The sequence below is a fragment of the Mugil cephalus genome, chromosome 14 (genome assembly GCF_022458985.1).
Source record: "Mugil cephalus isolate CIBA_MC_2020 chromosome 14, CIBA_Mcephalus_1.1, whole genome shotgun sequence".
Classification (NCBI taxonomy): domain Eukaryota; kingdom Metazoa; phylum Chordata; class Actinopteri; order Mugiliformes; family Mugilidae; genus Mugil; species Mugil cephalus.
In genome coordinates this window covers 5,989,109-6,011,690 of record NC_061783.1, presented here as the reverse complement: position 1 = coordinate 6,011,690, position 22,582 = coordinate 5,989,109, and the positions used below count along the sequence as shown (strand labels likewise).

Below are 22,582 nucleotides of genomic sequence, written 5' to 3'. Positions count from 1 at the left end.
TAGATTTCCATATTGTTTATGACAGGGCCCTTTTGCCTGAAAATGCGCCAGATATCCCAGGGACGCTTTTTGAAAAGTGCATTGCGTGTATTCATCAAAATGTTAGACAGAAGTGCGCTTTAACCATCTGAGCCAGAGCCAGTAACCAGCCCTCAGCGAATGAGTGAATGTATGCGACGTGAAACCCGACGGGAATAAGAACCGAGCAAAGACGGAAACAAAACGTGCATTTTGTTGTTTGTCGCTCCATTATGTCAGTGCACTGGTACGGTACTGTTTGGATGGACAGTATTATTAAAACAATTATTCGCTTTCTGGCCGTAGTGTGCCTGCACACATGCACGCTTCCCTCCACCGGCAGAACAGCCGGGGAGGGAAAGCTTTCCCATTAGAGCCGCCATTAAGTCTGATTACAAGTGATTACCGTCTCTTGGAGAGAGATGACCAACCCTGTCCTGCCACTGAATTAATGACAAATGCTTTGCTTCTTTCGCCCTTCCTCATATTCAAACCACCTCCTGTTTTTTTTTGTTTTTTTTTTTTTCCTTCTTCCTTTGAGATCTGACCATGGATTCAACAAAACCCAGCATTCATTTCTGTCTAGGTTCACGTGGTGTTTTGCCACATTTCATTTTATTTTTTAATTTTTTTTTTATGGGCATGTTTCTCTCAAAAAGCCATTCTTGGCTTTAAAGGAACAAAAGAAAAAAAAAAAAAGATGAATTTTCTCATTTTGGGACAGCCGGTCTAAAATGGGAAGGAAAGTTTGTGATGGGGGAGTATTTGTGGTTGTAACCACACGCAGCAACCACTAGAGGTTAAGTGTATCTTAAAGCCGCCGTGGGAGTTGCTTGGTTTCAGGGTAATGCTGAATATAGGTAGTTTTTGCCGGATGTAGTATCTACATCCTGCTACACAGATCTGTCACGCAAAAAGGTTTTAAATCTCATGTTGCGTTCACTCATAGACCGTATTTCGTAGTTTGTCTACTATCAGACGATTCCATGTGAGTTGTGGACACACCTGCGCATACCTGAACTGTGGGTGTTTTTAATGACTTTGCCCCCCTCGTGAGAAGCTTTAAAAGTTTTAATGCTGTGGCAACATGTTTGGAGTCGTTTCTATCTTTCCTGACGATCTTCTGCTTTTTCGTAGCTGGATTGTGATTTTCAACTTGGCTGCTCATTAGTCTAACCAGGTCCAACCTCTGTGTGTGTGTGTGTGTGTTTTTTTGTAGGTGTTTCTCTTGGGGAGCTCAGCAGCTCCTCAGTGCTGCCCGCAGTCAGACTTCACCACTTCCTCTGGTAAGACCTTCAAGTCCTGCAGCCAACACAGAGTGCGTCTCTCCACTAGACCTCCCTGCGTGCGTACACGTGGGTGATTAAAACGGCATTCAGTTCACCGAACTGTGTGTTCCACTGTAATATCGTTGGAAATCATAATTATTAGCTACTGCTTTTTGGCATTAACAGAAGTTTGTAAAAACATAACACGCTCAGTCATTCTGAATTCATACTGTAGCGCAATGGTGTCGTGATACAAATGCTATTGTTTCTGTTGTGCGTACTACTACTACTGCTATTACTACTACTACTGTGTGTGTCCACCTCATGAACCCTATCCTATAAACAGTCACTGTGTTTTAGTGACAGGTAGGTGAAAACAAATGTGTTTGCATGAAAGTCTTAGCTTGCCATAGCCAGACTCCATCTCCAGTGCGGTAACAGTCCATTTGGATTTTATTATGGTGTTCGCTTCAACGGTCACAGAGGGAAAAAAAAAAAGAAAACGTGCTCTGCATCCAATTTAATAGTCCTACAACCAATCGCACCCATTTTGTTGTAAACAAATTCAACTTTGATTGAATTTGCTTTGGAAACAGATGTTTGCCGGAGCGTAGTCAATTCTCAGTGAAGTGATTCTGGGTCAACTTTAAACCGCAAACATTCTGCAGGTAGGGAACTTCTGAATTTTGAAAACCGTAACTCTACTATTCTGAATCGATTGACCAACACGTAAGGTAGTTTGTTAAAAGCTATGACGGCACATAGTAAATTTCAGCTAATCAAAAGATGGAGTTTCGCAGATACTTACTATACATACCCCATTACCTACAGTGTGAACTGTGCTAATGTCGGCACTAACAAGTGAGATCAGCTGGCCAGCACAGACAGAAACACTTGAAACAACTGCGGTAGGAGAAAGTAAAATAAATAAATTGTGGCCCTAATGTCATCCTAAATTGGGGAAATTTGTTCTCTGCATTCAAATGATCCATCAGTGCACAAGAACCAAGCTGTGCTCAAAGTGCAGTTTAATGACGCTGAAGTCCTCTTCAGCCATGAAGGGGGAACTGAGCCATACATCCACTTATCTAACCACTGGCCCCAGCCCTTAAGATAAACACCCAGACATTTCCCTTTCAAATGCAATTATTTACAGTTGTTTAAAGTATTAATGGTTTACTGTGGCTAGTTGTCAGTTCATGGTCGGATATGAGGTAGTCTGTCTTCATAGTCTATACAGTCATGTGAAAAACCACTGATGGTGGATGATGTCAGTTCAGATATTTTCTGGACACAAATGTTTTGTACGTAGTCATAGATGGACGTAACAATGTCTGCACGCTTCCCTGGCGCAGTACCCTAGTGCCGCATTTATTTAGTTTATTTATTAGTTTATTGAATTGGGACAATGCGCATTAATCAACAATGACGCGTTAGTCATCAGTGTAAATGGGTGTCGTAGCACAGATGCTAATTTTAGCCCCAAGGCAGCTACACAACACAGACAGAGGAGACTTTAAAACAACAATCAAACACACAGACAATTACAGGACCAGACACAGACAGACAATGTCGACACAAACCAGAAAGGACACAGACAGACAGTATCGGAACCATGGACCGAGACCCAGAGATCACACATCAGATTAACAGTTTCTTTCTCTGGAACAATTCATTCAGTGCTGGTGGGGCAAGAGCATTTAAAACTTTGACGATGAGACAGGCATTCATAAAGATTTGGTTATTAGGTTATACTGTACTTTATTTTGCGTGTGTCCAGGTTGTAAAACAGTAATTTATGTGCGAAAATGTCATGGCAGGCATATGGACTTTATCTGTTTTAGAGGTAAGAAGTGGTTGTATATAATAGAAGTTTGTTAGATTGAATTTAATGGTGTTTGTGATTTTTTTAACACGTGCTTTAAATAATAGGTTTGTGTCAAAAATCAGTCCAGGTTATTTGAACTCTTCTACCGCATCAAGTCGTGTCTCGACACGGCATGGGACAACTGGACCTAGTGCGAGTGCACCCTGAGTAGCTATTGCAGAGCAGGTGTTGCGATTACAAACCCTTGTGTGATAGCATTATACGAGGGCGTCACTGGTGTTACTGCTTGCGTCAGTCACAGCTGCCAGTCAAAGGCTGCACAGCAGTAGCGTCAAAAAAACAAATGAAAGAGTTACTTGTAGAAAGACATTGGCGCTTAGTGAGCGAGGGCTACTTGGAGCCAGCATCTAGTGACCTCTGGCGCCGTTGCACTTTAAGGAATGTTGCACTGACTTCCGCCTGGTAGAGCCTGGTAGAGGCCAGTTCGTTAACTCCCACAAGTTTCAACCCCACTCACACCTTGACCCTCCGACTCAAAGTGGGTCATTAGAGCACCATTTATAGGGAAAGAGGACAGGGGCAAACAGTCCACCCCTCAATGACCAGTGTCTGGTCATTAACAGGAACAATTCAAGCTAGTTTCTCATGGGTTATACCCACCATTAAAACCTCAGTTCACCTTCCCACCAGTCCCTTAGAACTGGAGAAGATACACGTATGTGGCATAAGGTCTTCTCAGAAAACCTCTACAAGTCCACTTGTTGTCGTTTTTAAGCGTTTTTTGGAATTAGTTTGTGATTACTTTCATAACACCTGCAAGGGGGGTTACTGTGTACAAGTTTAGCACTCATATTGTTGTGTTGGTCTTTTCAGATAATACACATTGTCTATAGAAACTTTGCAGGATCCCCGGGCAGTAGGTCACGTTCATATCAAATTATGTGATCTAAAAACATTCGAGACAGTTCAAATTTGACCCAGAGAAGCATCCGAAGGAAACCTGATTCAGAGAGCTGTGGAAATCTAAAATTCTACTGTTGCAGTTTAATTGTCTTTACAAGTCTTGTAGCTGCCATAACGTCTAGACTGGAAGCCAGATTGGAGTCTCTCTGTTGGGAACTGATTATGCTCCAGCAGAGATGTGCCAGACCAATCAAATCGTTTGGACGGTTTTTATGTTGTGATGGACAGAAGAGTTACAGCGGCCCAGTCATTTGAGCACAGTGGAGTTTGAATTTGTTTGCTCTGATCGGTTGTGGAGTAATAATGAACTGTTAATGGCACATTACCAGAACAGTTATGACTTTAAATAGCACCTTTCTCTCAACCCGTGCAGCTCACCATAATAAAGTGAAGAATGACAACAACAGTTCTACTGAACCACATGATGTTTTATTCTCCATACTCCAGTTTGACTGTCACATGGGTGCGTTTGAACAGCGTGTCAGCTATAAATAAAAGCGGCTAATACTATACCCTTGTAGACGTATCCAGCTTCCCACTGAGGCCAGTGAACAGCTTACTGCACACAGCGCTAGCTATCACCTCTAAAACCAACAGCTGATTCATCAAAACCTCACTGTGAGTGGTTTGACAGCAGTTAATTAAAAAGAAAGAAAAAAACTCATCAAAAAAAGGAAGCGACTATCGTTGCAACACTGAAAGGATGTGCTGCGCTATAAATTAAGCCGTGACTAAACTAGCTCCGTGTTCACGATAGGCAGGCTGGGAAATATATGCGTATTAAGCTTATGAAAACCAAGAGATCGTCTGCGTCGCTCGGAGGAGTGCAAACAGAAAGCCTCCTCTCCGCACACATAAAATGCAAAAATGCGTCGGAGATAAAAATTTAACGATGATTACTTTAGACGCCAAACATCGCTCATGGGCGTGTTGGCTACAGCTGTCACCCATTTGTCACACATCGTGACGTGTTCACGATGTGCTCTCTCAGCTGGCCGTTGCGGCAGCGCACAGATGATCGGGCGTAACGCTCCTGATACTCAGCTGGTCCCAGTCTCCGGCGAGGAACCGTGCTCGTGACTGTGTACAGTGTAACGGAAACACCAACACACAGTGGACGGGCCTTTATGATACTGACCTGCGTGTTTTCTTTCCGGCAGCCAGAGAACTTAATGTAATATGATAAGTGCACCGCAGGCCGTCATTTGGTTGATTCTTCTATCGGCTTGAATTCTTTAATGAAAACACCATCTGTTGTCCTTTTTGTGATACCAGTTGCCATGATGATGAGCCTGTATCACGTTACATGGTGTGATGCGGCTTCGTAAATTAAGTATTAGAGGGCTGCAGGCTCAGTGGTCCGCGGATCAAGATTGACTCCTATTTGAATACCGCCATCAAAAGGATGCACTTTGGCACGCTATTGTTTACTGTTGCTCATCAGTGCTAATTCATGATGCAGGCGCACTGAAGACTGTGGGGAGGGCTGACATTTAGACTTAGATAAGGTCCTGATGCCCTTTGGGGAGTTTTCAAAACAAGTACCGCCATTCCTTTTTATGAATTTAGTCCACATTGACTGATTTGCATATTGTACCATTGTTTGTTGTGTCCATTTATAAATCAAAAGACTCCTAGATTCTGTGAAGTATAACAAAAGAAGTACTTGCTTTATAACCCTAAAGTCTACCATGAGTGATCATGAGAGGATTAATGGGCGAGGAGAAAGAAGAATCCTATTTGGATTCATATTTTTGCCTTTTCCACGGACTGTAGATTACTGGAGTGTTTCAGGACCCCAGGAGAGTCAGAGCAGCAATAGGAGGATTTAACACAGTCGACCGAGATTAAAGAAATAACGAATGACTTAGCCTAGTCATTTTTCCTCTCCGCCCCGACGTTAGTTATTTTAGAGCCCTGCACAAAGCTCCGATTATCACTCAAACAGTGAAAACTTCCATGTGTGTCATATGTACCAGGCCACCTCCAAACATGGCCTGATATCAGATTACCGAAATGAGTCCTGGGCCTGTTCACATCTGTACTTGCATCATCATTAGTTGACATCCCCAGGATGATAATGTAACAGTCTGAGCGATGCCCGAGACAATCTACAGCTTACCAGTCAGGCTTTGACTGTTCGTAGAAGACACATGTCTATCAGACGCTGTGTTTCCATTCCCTCTAGATAACGCAAAACCTAAATATCGCAACAAAAACCTGGTAATGGAAATGCCTACATGTCGAAAAAACATTTCAAATATCGCTAAAACATTTTTCTACTCTTATGAAGTGTTTTTTCAGACGTATCGATATAAAAAAGTGAAATGGCTTACTAGAGTTACAGCTCATTCACAAAAAACCTTTCAATGGAAACACATACAAAGAGCAATCGTACTCTGGAAATTTCAAAAATATTTATTTATTTTGCAAAACCCTGTGGTGGAAACACAGCTAGTGTCCAAACTAATGCATGTTCTCAACATTATATTGGTGTGATTTCACTGGTTTTGTTTTCCTTGTTCACCTCACCTAATAGCACTGATTATATATACAACTATTTATCAGGAAATCTGCAGAGTTCAGGCTTGAATCAGATTCTCATCTCATCTCATCTTCTACTACCGCCTGTCCTCAGTAGGATCGCAGGGATCGCTGGAGCCTATCTCAGCTGTCATAAGGCGAGAGGCCCCGGACAGGTTGCCAGCGCACAACACAGAGACAAACAATCTAGGGTCAATTTAGAGTCACCGATCAACCTAACAAGCATGTCTTTGGAAGGTGGGAGGAAGTACCTGGAGAAAACCTCCACCCAGAAAGGCCTGGACTTGGACCTGGACCATTTTTGCTGGGAGGCATCAGTGCTAACCACAGACCACTCCGCCACCCCAGATCATGATATGATGTAATATAATATGACAGAGGGCGGCACGGCGGCTCAGTGGTTAGCATCGATGCCTCCCTCTGTGTGAGTGTGAATGGTTGTTTGTCTCTGTGTTAACCCTGAGATAGACTGGAGACCTGTTCAGGGTGGACCCCCCCTCTCACCAGGTGACAGCTGAGATAGGATCCAGCAACCCGCAACCCTAGTGAGGATAGGGGGTAGAAGAAGATGAGATGAGATAATACACAGCATATTGAGCACATTACCAAACTAGAGTACATGCCAGACTTCACAGTGAATCCGTCGGAAGATATGGGAACATGAATGACATTTGACCCAGTGTGTCATGCGGCTTCTCTCTCTCTCAGCCTGAGAGTCAGGTCTGTTTTACAGGAAGTTCTGTGGTGACAGCTAGACAGCCCTCATACAGTCGGAGAAGAACGGTTTCAAAGTGCAGGATGTTACTGTAAAGCGGGTGTGCTTTTCATTAACTTTATGTCAGACTCGAGGAATGTTAACTTCTTTCACGCCTCAAGCTTCTTCCTCCCCCTGTTCTTCTCTCGAAGATTTCTTCCCTCTTTCTCACTGGAAAAAAAAGTTTTATGGGGTAGTGTTAACATATGAAGGAACCATGTAAAACTGGCTTGGAACTGGCGCAATACGGGGTTCTCAGCTACATCGTCTGCAGCTCTGCGTCTCATTCTCCCGTAGGTATGAGAACTTGTCAGCAACAATCACTTAATCCCGCGATGAGGAAGAGTACAGCATGTACCCAATCAGAGGCCTATTTCCTGTTTGTTGCCTCCTTGACTTCTGAATTACACTTGTGGTTTACCTCACAGTGTTTTGTTATAGATCAGTAACTGCCTTTGTCTGGGGTTCTGACAAATGTGTGCCTATACTAAGTTCACTTTCATTTAAGTATGAAGTTTGATTCATCGCTTACATTAAAGTATTTTCTCTTAGGTGCTGTCTGGTGTGGAGGATGTTGGAATTTTCTGAAAGAAAGGCAATATATACTGATGATGTACTCACTTCACCAACTACCATGTTTGACATTTAATGAAAACATAAGGATTACTTTGACCTCTGCACAAAGAATGTATTTGTTTTTCCGGATGAAACGTTGCTTTCGGTGCTCACAACTGTCCCTCTAATCATTTCTGTTAGCTACTTATAAATGGTTTGTTCACGTTTTTATTGTTCCATAAAGATGTTGTTAAATTTCACTGGTTCATATCTGCTTGATTAGCCAATGGTGGACGCTGTGCTTCGGTTCCCTCCGCTGTAACTACAGGTCGCCCTAGCATGCCATTGGTTCGATTCTGGGCTGTGCCCTTTGCTGCTGCATGTCGTCCCCTTTTTCACCTTGAGTCACAGACAAACTGAAAGTGACTGTTAGAACCCGGACAGTCTCTAAATTAGGTAGATGGAAAAGAAAAGAAAGCAGGTGTTGGCCCCTTTGTTGCAAAAGAAGGAAGGTGGAATTTTCCATTATCAGTTTTCCAAATTCCACTGAAAAAGGAGATTTATTTAGAAAACATATCTGTTCAGTTAAATAATTTAATATTTTAAATTGGAAATATTTTAAGATTACATGTTTTCCAAGTCCCTGCCGAGTTATAATGATGTCTGTTAGGCTATTCATTCACACACATCCTCAACTAGGAAATTAATGAGTTTCTCTTGTCATTTATTAATGCCCCTGATGTATGTAGTTTAAGGCATTTACAAGAGACAGACAGAAAAAAACAGATAAAAATTACAAAGCAATGATTTCTTGAAATATTCCTTTAGTCCCTCGGTATGTATAAATAAAATATATAGTATACTACGCCTTACATAATGCAGTACTCTCTGACAGACACTCCCTGACTCTGTATGTTGTGCCCCAGTCTAGAACAGGCCATTAAAGATGTAGTGTTTCTACTTTTTTCCACTTTGGGGGAACATGACATTGATACTTTATGGTTCTCATGGCTACCATGTTAGAAGACGGTTATTTACACTTACAAGAGACACGACACGGGCTTGCTTTTTGGAATGCATTCATGGTGATCTGATAACAACTAACCACGTAAAAATACTTATTGGACAGCTTATATTTTACTTTTCATAGCTGCTTTTTACACACCCATACGGTTACATAATAATTATGTCGTTATTGGGTGAAACGTACAATGCACAGCCACTCGACACCATACGTAATATATAATAAAATAAACAATAAGAAATTCAAAATAAAAACAAACAAACTATAAAAAAACACAATATACTATGTACTCAGTATTTACAAGAATTATAAAAAAGTGGATTAAAGTGAAGCCAAAAAAAGTCTAGACTGCCGTTGGTCACATACAGATGAGGAGTTGAACAGGTGTATGGCTTGAGGCAGGAAAGATTTCCTGTAGCGCTCCGTTGTCTGTCTGTCGTGTGATGGAGAGGGTAGTCAGGGTTATCCATGATTGATAACAGTTTGTTTAGTGTCCTCCCCTCCACTTCAAAAGTTTCCTGCCTGCAGCCAGTGACAGAGCCAGCCTTCCTGATCACTTCATTCAGTCTGTTTGCGTCACTGGCTGCAGTGCTGTTCCCCCAGCGGACCAAAACGATGCTGGCCACAACAGACTGGTAGAAGATGTCCAGCATGTTTGTACTCACACTGACGGACATCAGCTCCCTCAGGAAGTAGAGTCTGCTGCTGAGATTCTTGTACACAGCTGTACTGTTGGTCCTCAGTTCAGTCTGTTGTCGATGGTCACTCCCAGGTATTTGTACTCCTCCACATCCCTACCAAGGAAGCTGAGGGGCTGAGGATCTGTTCCCTTCCTCCTCAAGTCAGTCACGCTCTCTTTGGTCTTGTCCACATTATGCTGCAGGTGAATCCTTCCCGCCAATTATTATAATGAGCTTTGCATGTCTTTGAATGGTTAGACTTTAAATGTCATACTGCTTTGGAATTTTCAGCGTGTTTTATTAGCCCTTTTGACCAACCCGTTTGGTTAGTCTTGTTTAAGCTTAGGATTTCCTGAAGGCCGCTGACATGGAGAAAATGAGTGACCTGTGAAATAAAGTCTCTTGATGTCTTAACTGCGGAAATTAACCGAGGAGAAAATCCAGATGTACCAAATCAAAGAGCCAGGAATTACTGCTGTTACCGATGTTGAGCTCAAAAGTGGCTGGTGCCTGTGAGAAAGTAAGCTGTCAACGGAGGCTCAACCAAGCAGAAATTTTAGTAAGTAGCTAAATAGGTAAATGGCTGGATGGAATGGCTGGGAGGATGAAAGGTTTTAGTCACAAACATCTGGATCCTGGGTACTGCCTAGGTTGCCTGGTCTCTCTCAGAGACCCCTTTTTGCATAGCACTTGTAATTCGACTGAATGTTCCCATAAAATATTGAGCCGCAAGAGTGGCACATTTTACAATTGGTTCAAAGAAAAAACAAACAGATAAATAATTAAATTTTATAGTCTGGCGAAGCCACAGGTTTCCAAAACCTTAGCTGTGAAATTGGTGCATAGCATGACATCATAGCATGGGAGCGAAGGCCGAGGCCGCAATACATACAGCATGTGGACATTTTAACCAGCGACTGTTCTCTGTTAATATCTGTAATAGTCAACAGAAAATGTTGCATCAACCGGAGTTGCATAATGCTTTCCAGGCAGGGTACTGAATTTGTTTAGGGCGTACTGGTAAGCTTACATATCGTTTCGTTTGTTTTGTGTGCTGCAGCGGTGCACAGCACACGCTGTTCTCACTCCCTCCGTCGTGCAGGAAGTGGTGGCTGTTGTGGTGGGGAAACTATGTGTTCCAGTGTACAGGAGGAAGTGCTCCCCAACAGCCTTTACAAGTGCTGCTCTGTAGTCTGTGCGCCAGCGAGACGGAGCGAACCTGCGAGGGACCCCGGCCCCCAGGTGATCGCAGAAACCCTTGAATGGAGCGGGTAAGGCAGCTATGGTGGAGGGTTTAACTTTGTACCTGCACATGAGAGAATTGGTAATTGGCTGCAATTATGGATAGAGTCTGAGTGCAGCAGGTGGCTTTGGTGACCCTGTGACAACCTAAATGGTAGTGGTAATGGTAGCACACCATCTGCACCAAAGGCAGCTTGTTTGGGTTTTGGCTTATCCAGGTTTTATTTAGATTCTGAAAGTTTGTAATTGGAGTCCTGCCAAATCAGATTTCTCGGTGGTTGCAGTTCCAGTGGGTTTTTTTGCAAGATGCATCTCTGTCTGGATGCTGTGGCCAGATTGAGAACCTACAGTGCAACAACAACAACTACAACAAATATTGAGATAAACGGCCAGATTCTGTGAAATGTAGCAGCGAGCTGGTGTTTATTAGACTGACTGCAGTTGTCTAAAAAATCAGAAACCCAAACAGCACAAATCTAATTTGACCAGTCTTGTTTACCCATCCCTGTTAATAAATATGCAATGTTAGTGTTTTTGTGTTGATTGTTGCTGATTGGTCCCCTGAATCAAAATCCAAAATCTTTTACTTTTACATTATTTCTCTGATCTAATAGAGGATTTGGGTTTATTTATAAAAAAATATCTTCTTTAAACATCTAAATGTCAACATTAGTGCTGGCCTCAAGATCCACACTGGATAATGTTGCGTACTGTGATGGACTCCATGCGCATGGAATAGGTGCATTTTTGGTTTTATTTTTGTTATATTTTCAGTGATTATCTTATAGTATCTTGGATATAGCAGTACAACTATGAGAAAGGCAGCAGTGTCTGTTTGTGGCTAAGCTAGCTATGCTGCATCACTCACAACTCACATTAAACCCTAGACACACTGTAAATTGCTCGGCATCACAGCTCAGAGATTTCTCCAAAAATCTAGAAGGCTCCGTCTGGGCTTTTAGTTGTTCCAGGAGTACAGATCAATACGTACACATGAAGTACAGGCAAATAAAATATGAGACACTGTTACTCCAGGCCTGGAGCATGCTCCCGTCTTCTGAAAGACGAGAAGTAACTCCTGCAGGGTTGCTCCAAGTTTGACAGGTTCTGTTCTTGTGTACTTGAGTGGAGAATATGTGAGATGTTTGCTCTACAATAACCTTTGCTAAACATCTGTCATCAGGCTGACAGCCTGCTGAGTATCACTGTTGAATATTGATGCCCTAGTGCCACAAATTATCTACCTGGTCGATATATTGGATTTAATTGGCATTATACCTTTTATGCATTTTTTCCCTCGAAAAGGCAGCCAGGAGCAGCCTCCTCTTTATGTTTTTTTTTTTTTCGACTCTAAGTACAAATATAAAAAATCAGATGGAGCAAGTAGAAAATGTCCAAAGCCCGGCAAAAAGTGAAAGGGTGGAATAGGGCGACCCAGCTTTCTGCTGCTGCAGCTAATTTATGCCTGCGGTGGAAGTCCATTATTGTCACTTTTGTTTATTTGGGACACTAATGTGCAGAAATGGCAATTAGAGAGCCACAAAAAGCACTCAGCTGTATGGCAGCGCCCATCTGTGGGCCTCCCTATCCCATATGAATCAGGTTGTCCTGAAATGCGTCCTTTGGAGCCCCTGCGCTATAGTAGGAGCAGCTGTTGAATGAAAAATCTCGAAATTATTGCAACACGTGCAACAGTTTACATGTTGTTTATTGAACAGAGTTCAGCTTGCTGCTCACTTTTTTTTTTTTTTTTTTGCTTCTTCTGAGATCTTTTTTTCTTCAGAGAGCTTCAGTGACTGTTACTGCCCCCTGCAGGATAGGATCATTCACTACAACTGTACTTGAGATTCTGCTTTCTTTCTACATCAGGGGTCTTCAACATTTTTCAGGCCAAGGACCCCAAACTTATGGAGATTAAGTAGGGACCCCCTACCTACTATATGTGTTCTATAGTAAACTTGACCTAGTGCTATTTATAAATGAATATTATATTATTATTATCATTTTGCATTCAATATCAAGCTATTCAAATAATACACAGGTTCAAATATTCATATATTTTTTTACAAACACATGCACCAGTAGAGTGGCCGAGTAGACAATAACATACCTGACTTAAACATAACTGGTGAGTAATTGGCATATAAAGAAAATAAAACAAAGCGATCCATTTTGGCCCTAATGGGAGCGAGCTGCACCGCTAGCTTCTCTTCTGCTAATATTGCAGTGGGCTTCTGGATTTCACCTGGGGACTGAATATGCTCTCGGCCAATGGCGGGAAACCTGACATAGTCAGTGTGTAATATGTGGCCTCGTGATTGGCTCAGCAGCGATAGGAGCAGGGCCTACTGTGTACGGGAGGCTTAGATTGACAGGTCTTGACTAGTGTGGCGCTCTATGTGAAACAGTGTCCGTTGAGACAGGTCCTGTATCACTGAATAAGTGATGTGCTGACTGAAAGATAACGTCTTAGGCCTCTATTTATTCCTTTACCAAAATAAGTTGGACTCACGTTAATGTGTATTTAAAGAACTTTAAATTTGTGGGGGGAAATTGTGGGGGAAACTCTGAAAAATATATAAAAACGTCTAATCAACCAAAGGTTTTGTGACTCCCTTGCAGCACCTCCGCGGACTCCCTGTGGGTCACAGACCCCCTGTTGAAGACCTGTGTTTTACAATGATTACATTAAGTACAGCTTTCGTAAACACGACCGATGCATTAACCTTGACAACCCTAAAAAGAAATATAAACTCGGTCTAAGTAGCCAAGTACTATGTAGTATAATTGCAGTGCATTCAGTGGAATAAATTTACATTTTTGTAAAATGTAATAATATGTATGTAATAATTTATTTTTGAAATCATACAAAGAAACTTATCACATTATAATTGGTTCTAATTATAACACTTGTCCTCCTTATAGTGATGTAAATTGTCAGTGACCTCTGATCATGACCTGTGCAACGTCACATGCCCATGGAAGACACCTCACGGAAAAAGACCCATTTTGACAATTCCTTTGACAAAAGCAGTAGAAATATGGATTTTTAATAGGGCCTCTATGTAAAATTGAGATGAAGCACGGCCATACGGCATCGCCATAATATTGTGGACGTCATTTTGTCATGGGCAGAGCAGATGGACGGAGTGAGCCACAGAGCAGCTGCTTCACAAGAGCCACAGACTGAACAACAATCACTGCTAAACTCTTGCTTCTCATCTGATTTCAGCCCCAGCTTGTGTCCCTCCTGTGCGCTGTCACCATACTCAGAGTTGCAAAGTGGTAGGAGCCTTTGTTGTTTAATGATAGGTGGCTCACAGCTGGTGGACTCTCACTGTTCATCTGTCCAGATAACCAACACATGCATTACAAAACAGCTGGTTCTTTGATGCAAAGTAAAAGGTAGAAGTTTGTGTCCATTAACCTTTCCAGAGTGAAGTTTAATATTAACTCAAGCTGCATTTCAGAAATAATCACAACGTGAAAATTGTGAGTGGTGGTAGATGAGAGCGGAAGATGACACTGTCAGGTCTGATGGAACTGAGCAGCTGTGGCGCCACGTTTGATTAACAACAGTTTGAATTCCCTGTTATTCCAATTCACACGTCTTACTGGCTTCTGGCAATGGTACTTGTCATATTTAGACCCATTCTTTAGAAATCAGCTTTAAATAACTCAGACTTGTGGATACAACATAAACATGCAGCACTATTACATTATCTGTAAGACTACTGTACATTTTTGTCTGCTTCTGTACCCCCCAATGCAGTTAACCACCTAGAAACAAAGAAAAAACTGGGGTTGGCAGCAATCTCTCTTGTATCCAGTCAAAAGCTGCTGTGATTCTTACTGTTTATTAGCTACATGTCGGTACAGGGCGGGTTTGTCAGCTTTCTCTCGTTCCCTGTGGTCTAACATTGACACTCTGGTGGCTGCACAACCCCACATTTGAGCTATTTCTGTCAAAGGCTTCATTCTTCTTTTTAATAATCAAAAATGTGCATTTTCTCCTGGTACTCCAGGTTTTTCCATCCAAGGACATGCTCAATAGGTTCACTGGTGATTCTAAATTGGCTGTAGGTGTGAGTAGGATTGACTATTGACTGTCTTTTCTGTGTTCTGTGTGAGAGTTAGCAGCTAAAAAAGATGAGAACAATGAGTATTATCAATACACTTAAACGTCAGTAATTCATTAGCAGATTCCTTTTAACTCCTTTTTTTTTTCTTTTTAATGCACAATGCACAATTAGCACGCACATGCATTCTGTTATTATGGCCTCAGCGGAACCTGCAGTATCAGGAAGTGATCAGAGCGTTAGTGAATACTTAAACCCTGCAGAGGGCAATAATAAACAAAAGTGCCAAACTGCCAAAAATCCCTAATGAAGAGGAAGAAAGCAGGCAAAAACAGATGAGCAGAAACGGATAAATAAATAGTTTTTTGAAGCACAAGTTGGCTTCGAAATTCAGCCAGATCTCTCTCTCCACAAATATATCTTCATTTACTGCTGATATGATGAGTTATGAACTGAACAGCTGAGACGTTAATGAGAGTAACACCAACTTAAATGACATTTAAAACAGATATTAAAAGGATGATGAATTTCCGTTAACACGGCGATACTTCGTGGAAATCATGTGATTAATCTCGATTTAATCTTTTAATCTATTAATAGCCGATATTGAAACACATTTATTTTTAATCTACAAATGATTGTGAGACATTGTGAGATCATTTGCCATTTAAAACAAACCCGTAGTATTGTTTGGAAGTTGAAGTTGCCTGTGTTTACTTGTTAAAAAACGTGGATGTAATCAGTTAAAGAAAAAGTCATTCACAGTGGGGAACCAATAAATAAACCAAGAAGAGAAAAATGGACTGTGTGTGAGGGAGGTATTTGGGCATTTTACCCTCTTGAAATGAAATCGACAGTCCAGGCTTGGGAACTGCAGAATTAGTGAAACATATTGACACATTGTTCCTGAACATCTGGTGTAATTTCTGGCCAAAAGTTTTCTGGTTCACACAAGACTCATATACTGTGATATAGAATCAGATAAAAAGGGTATTTATAAAAATGTCCTTCATGGGGAGTTCCACTTATCGCAGTGTTGGCTGTATCTTGTTATATCAGTGTCTCGCTGTAACCTGCACTCATTTATATTTTCACTCTGTTTGTGTACCAGCCATTGTTTTGCAGTTTGTTTGATTTTTTTTATTTTATTTTATTTTCTTTATCCATCTTTGTCTTTATTCTAGCTAGAAAATATTTGGGCGTCTACCTCCCTGCCTGTGTGCTCATTAGTGCTACAGAAACTCTTGAGACTCTTGTATGGTTGAGGAAGGCTTTCCTCAGCTGTTGTCTGGACATTAAATGCTCTCCGGGGTAAATCCGAAGCAGTTTCCCACAATGGTTTTCAATTGAGTTGTTTTTCCAGTTCCAGTGGAGTTATGAAAACTGTAATGGTTTTTACAGTTTCTTTTCTGAGCTTGTTGACGGTGAGCTTCGGAAACCGCATGCACTCATTGGTTCTTCGTCTTAGCAGTGCACTCTACTTTAAGTTCTTTCTCATTTTCTAAATCGCTCTGATTTTTCTGAATGTCCCTTAGTGGTGCCTCCTTTATAAAGGTTTAAAAAAGAAGCTGAAAATACTGAGATGAGCTGAGGCTGGGTCAGCACACACTAAGAGGATGTATGCCTCTGTGAACAGATGCCTAGCCCCCACATCTTTATCTTTAAAATCAGATGGAGTCTCTGTGTTGTGGCTTCAGCTACAGGAAAGAGTGTGTGTGTGTGCATCTGTGTCAAGTGTGTGTGGGCCCGTGAAGACAGCCAAGTCAAGGACGTTTAGTTTCCTGGTTTCTCAGCTTACCGGGCCCAGTTATAGTTACAGACAGATGCACACTGTGTCTCTCTATGGAGGAGCACGCCGCTGCTGTGTCATATACAGTAACAGCCAGGCAGACTGAGGAGGAGAAGCTGCAGTGGGGCTCTGTGGACTCCATCCTGTGATAGAAACTGCTAAGTGGACTGTGTATCCGCTGCTGTGGCCTTGGATGCCCTACTGCTGTTGATTTATTATTTATTATTAGTTCTGCTCCCGACTGCCCGGCTGACAGCATTTTAGATGAAGGAAGAGCATGAAAAGTGAGCAAGTATTACACTATATACAATACACTGGGCAACTACATGTTTTTTCTTTATAGAGTAGAGGATAATAAAGAAAACAATAACAAAATACTCTTAGTGGCTTTAGCAATGTGTTCTTATTTTCCAAGTGTTTGTTGGTATGAAGAAAGCCTTTACTGATCCCTTTGCAAAGTGTTGTTGTGTTTTATTATGTGTTTTATATCCTTTTTTTTCTTTCCATTGTAAACCCAGTGAAGAGGGCATACTCTGTTTGAGCAAAATACAAAAACAGTCCTGCAATTTATGTTACAGCATAGCAATAACAATAACTTTATATATAAATGTATGTATTCTTTTTATTTATAGGGCACTTAGAAGCTAAGAAATGCCAGATATAAAAAAAAAAAATTGTATTACCAGTGAAAATAATACAAATGATGTCAAAACAGTAGCATTGAAACCACAGGATAGAATGAGGATTTAGAGAGTGCTGGTTTGTCTGGTCTGTCAGGTCTGTGTGGTCTCTCCTGGTTTTCTTTTAGCTCATTGGAGGGATTGAGCTGCAATCTGCAGGACCAAAATATACCTAAAGTGATCATCACTGTGCTAAAATTGCAGACAGCGTATACAGAGATGCTAAGATTAGGGTTATGCATGTGCTCAAGTTGAATGTTGTGAAAAGCCTCGGCACACTGTTCTGGACCAGTCAGAGTCTAGGTTTGTATTCAGTGGACAGGAATACAGCAGGTAACAGATATAAAAGCATGAATAACAGTTTCTACGTTAGTGGTCTACAACAGGAATGAATGTAGGCAGGGAGACAGTGAGTGTGGAGACATGTGACCTTTGTAAATCTGAATTGATTTAGCTTCTGAATGTAACCAAAGAAAATAGAGACACACGTGTAGTCTATGAGCTGAATGTAGAATTATCATATTTCTATTTATGTCTAACTAGTTTTTGTAAACTCAGACAAACAAGAACTTGTGTTACTGTTATGTTTTCAGTCATTGTTTGTGTAATGTGTAAGCAACAACTGTGCTGCAATATAGTGTGTATTAACACAGATGTGGTTATGGTTATTCACCCACATACATGACACATAAAGTACTGTGCTCTGCATGCGTCTACACCCTTGTCATTCATTGATTACTGCTTATCCATTACAGCAGATTTGTCATTTTTGGTTCAAGGGCCTCATACAGCTCAATCTGAACTCAAGGGGACCAGTAACTTTGTTCCATAAAAACCCAGTGATTCCCAACCTGCGGAAGGTATTTAAGTTGGGCCGCCAATTCATTTAATTCGACATTTCAGTGTTGGTTGTGTTCTGTGATATTGTTTTTCAAACACCAACACCAAGACATCTTAACCTCCTGAGACTGAAACTTTTATCTGCTATGTATTTTTAATTTATCCGAGGTATTTGGGATCAGTAGGACCTAAGATGTATAAAAACTAAGCATCATCTTTAAACAGGAAGTAATAGTTTTTGGAATATATATATATATATTAGTGTCCAATCATATTTGATCACTGTGATTATTTCATTATTTATATTATAATAAAGTCACCAATGTGAAAACTGTTTATTTTAATACCTGAACATGGCTGAGCAATGAGCAGAATTGCGAACAGTAAAGTCCCAACGTCCTCAAATGAGTACTTACTAGTTAGCAAAGTTGTAGCTCATTGCTGTTGATAAAAGTTGTCATATCCAACTAGAAACGTTAATAGCATAAATAAAAGTTTTAAAGGTAGAATTTTATGGGTTCCTCATCCACTTTTGTCCTGTGGTCGTCTGTAGAATGAATCCGCCCACTGTCACGTTTTTATCCATTACTGTATATACCCTTTGCTACCACTAGATGGCATACTAACAATGTTAACGGGTTTAATTGAAGCAGAACAAGATGCAATAAAACCTAAAAGTTAATGTTCCCATATAAGGGACGCAGGGTCTCAGGAGGCTAATATGATCCACTGCACTAATTTCATTTATTTATTTTTTTTTATTTTATTTTTGTTTACAATGCTCTAAGAACACATTATATCGCCTCCGTATTTATGGGGTTGGAGGTGGACTTAAAAGTGGGAACTCAGCAGGAAAAGGTTGGGAAACACTGTAATAACCTATAAATAACGACAATTCTATATTGTTCTCTTTGTTTTAGTGCAAAGACGTACGACAACACTTTGAAAATATTTACATTTAATGAAATGTACTTTTACAAAACATCTCATGAACATCTTGACGAAAAATAAGTGCAATTTTGGCACGTTTCTGATACCTGCTGTTTAGTTCTTGGTCTTACTCGTGTGTTAATGTCGTAACTCTTACTCAAACAGTGCGACCCCTACGGGACATATTAAAAATTGCAGTTAATGTCTTCGGTCTCATTTTTCACAATCTATATTTACTGTGTGGGCCAGATTGCGCCCTCTGGTGGTCCGGTTTTGGCCTCATGGCCGAATGTTTGACACCCGTTCTCTATAGGGTCGCAGGAACTCAGCTCCCAGCTGTCATTGGGCGCGGGGCAACACCCTGGAGAGGCCACCAATCTATCACAGGGCTAACGCAGAAACACAAAGAAAGGTTAACTAGCACACATATGGCCAATACAGAATCACCAGCAAACACGGGTGTGTCCCACTCAGGTTATAACCAAGGACACACACACTCCAGGCTCACTCTCCTCCTCACAGCCAGCCCATACGTAGGAATTAATTCTCTACTGGTCCTGATGAACTGAGAAACATACAGGAAACATTAAACATTTAGTGAGGAAAGTCAGCTAATGGACTATGACGTATGCCTCAGCCTCTCTTCTTCTTCTCGTGCCACTGTGCCGTGTCATTGACTTGGCTGTTGTAGTGTGAGTCCTCTTTGTGCGACCTTTAAGGACGTCTCCATAATCTCATTGTTTAGGATGTGTTCCTTTGACACACTGAAACTAAACCGAAAGCCTGACACAGACACTGTGTGTGTAGTATTTTACACAGAGAGCACACGGCCACAAACTAAACCATGTCCGTCCTCACCCTGTGACGCCCACCTTAAAAACAGCTGACAGAGACCTGGCTTAATATGAAGATTCAGAGACGTCCCTGCTTGTGTGTGTAATTATTGGCCTTAAACAAAGGAGAAAAATCCTGTGCTAACAGATCAGATAGCATTAGAATAAATACTTAATTACCCTGAAACGAAACCACAGCAAAGTGCAGGGACAGATTCTACAGGGTTGTGAACACCTGCTTCATAGAAATGAGCATGAAAAAAAGCCACCAAACCACAAAGCGCGCTGACGCAGAAAGCGAGAAGAAAGGAGCGTAAAATCAAATGGAAAACTTTCTCTTGATGTCTGCTCGGCTCGTGTGAACTGGCGTCCCCTGTTTCACCACTAGATGCCACCATACACAGAGGCAATAATATCACATGAGCAGCAACACCTGACCGGCTCCTGACAGACCGACGACACAGTGAGAGCTGCGTTCTCACGTTTCCCCTGAGATGAGACCAGGGGTACACCACGCATCCTTCACACCGTTCCAGCACAGAAGACACACACACACACACACACTGTGAGCGTGGTGTGGCCGTTACTGTGGCGAGCTTTTTACACTGTGCATAATGACTGACGGTTTCTTGGCTCTGTGTTCAGCTAGGTAGGTACCCAGATGTCTGAGGAGGCTCTGAGGATGACGTCTTGGCCCTGAATCCCACCAGTATGTCAGGTAGGACTCCTGGCCTCGTAAGCCCCACAAAAACACACACACACACACACACACACTCGCAGCCTCTCACCTCCCAGTTTTGTTCCAAATACAATCTTAACAATACCTTAAAGCTGATATTTACATTCGATGTTGAAGCTGATATTCACAGTCTCCAAATGCCACAAACAACAAGCACTTCATGTTTCCTCTGATTTATGATCCTGTCTGGTTAGAAAAGGCTTAGAAGCTGTGTTAGGAACATAATTGCACTTTGCTGAAATGCCCATATTTAAGATTAGCACCTCTAGCTGAACATTAATCATCCAAACAGGTTCAAATCTAGTTAGGCGCTCTACACATGACCAGTGGTAGGATGACTTTGAGCTGCTGCTTTTTCTTTTCAGAGATAGATCTGTCCAAAAGTCTGGTAAACTTTGTAGATCATATCAATATAGACCTCCAGTCAGTCGTTGCGCGCGGGTCCTGCCACTGATCATGTGTAGAGGAGTCACTAGAATTCTAGTTTCTAGTAGTTTGACCCAATAGTGTACGTACTTTTCCAGGTGAGAAAATAAAAACAGCTTTCAGCGGATATTGATAAAAGTTAGGCTCCTTTCTTCCAGGATAGTCCCTCACCTGTAATTTTCTGTCTGAAAGGAAATCAGATGCTTCTTTCTTAAATTGACAAATAACTACAGAGCGGAAAAAAAATGCTCAGCTTGAACTATTGCACGCAATCTGTCGCGCAATCGTCCGCCGCCGATCATTTCTAAACATTAGGAAGACTTGCATAAAGAGCGTTTGCACTGCAAACAGACGCGTTGTCCCATACGTCCACCAGCCGGTACAGGATGTGCATTTGTTTACCCGACACAGATAGCGCACTGGGTGAGCTGGGCGTCACACGTGTGCGTTTAGCAGCTGCCCCCTGTGACCCAGCACACGCCATCAACCTCCGCGTAACGAACAGACACCGGCTCACGTGCATCACACGAGGAAGACGAACCCGATCCCCTCACGCACTGTAACACCAGGAGACTGTGACGAAGCCGCTGCACATTAACCTGCTGTTTGTCTCAGACTGAATGCTGTTGATGTGTTGTGGAAAGCAGGGCAGCACCAGCCTGCCTCTCTCACCTGTTTCACTGAGCAAGTAGCTTTTCTTTTAAAGTGCCTCTCCCATCTATTTTAGAGCCAGCAGAAAAATGCTCCCCCCGCTGGAAAGATGAGGCCATTCAAAATGGTAATATTTATCCTCCCTCTCAGCACTGCTTTTCCTCCTCCTCCTCCTCCTCCTCCCCCTCCTCCTCCTCCTCTTCCTCCTCCTCCTCTCTGTCAGTCTCTGCTTTGGAGCGCTCATGAAGAAATGTGTTGCTTTGAGCTGAAGAGGCGCTTCAGACGCGCTCTACGTCTGCCGAGCGTCACGGCGGGTTCTCTTCAGACCTGAGATCTTGGCTAATCTGCCGTTTGGAGATTCCTTTTTCTGATTCGGGGAGAGGGGCGGGGGCTTTCTCTAACAAACATCCTTTAAACAAACTAGTGGGGAACGTTGTGGCACAAATGTATGTTAAATAGATGCAGACAGAGGCGAGTCTTGTCCTGAGGACACTGATGTTTTGGTTTTATTATTTCAGCTAATGTAATAGAGCTAAAATCAACATGGGATGTGGCTGGTATAAGAAAACACCACAAGTCAAATGAATTCAACCTATTTAAGGCGTTTTATAAGCATCATACAAGCATTCATGGTGTGTGCTCAACTTGTAAGGCTGAGTTATATAAACACGTTATTTGCCAGAGTGAGGAAACTTAGCAGGAAAATAAGACTTTTGAATATTTTTAGTGATAAAAAATA

At 41.8% G+C, this 22,582-nt stretch overlaps 1 protein-coding gene across 7 annotated transcripts in view; it reads left to right on the top strand.

Moving 5' to 3' along the window:
- The window catches only part of thrb (thyroid hormone receptor beta), a 103,785-nt gene that overhangs the window by 59,005 nt on the left and 22,198 nt on the right, over positions 1–22,582 (top strand). For 2 of the 7 annotated variants that reach the window (XM_047604503.1, XM_047604509.1), the window contains exons 2-4: positions 1,238–1,304; positions 20,673–20,745; positions 21,920–21,970. In XM_047604503.1, the coding sequence (XP_047460459.1) occupies positions 20,739–20,745; positions 21,920–21,970 (58 nt within the window). In that variant the 5' untranslated portion in view covers positions 1,238–1,304; positions 20,673–20,738. Of the gene's footprint in view, positions 1–1,237; positions 1,305–10,608; positions 10,906–20,672; positions 20,746–21,919; positions 21,971–22,582 lie in introns of those variants that run through there. The other 5 variants (XM_047604506.1, XM_047604505.1, XM_047604504.1 and 2 more) reach the window with 5 other exon arrangements.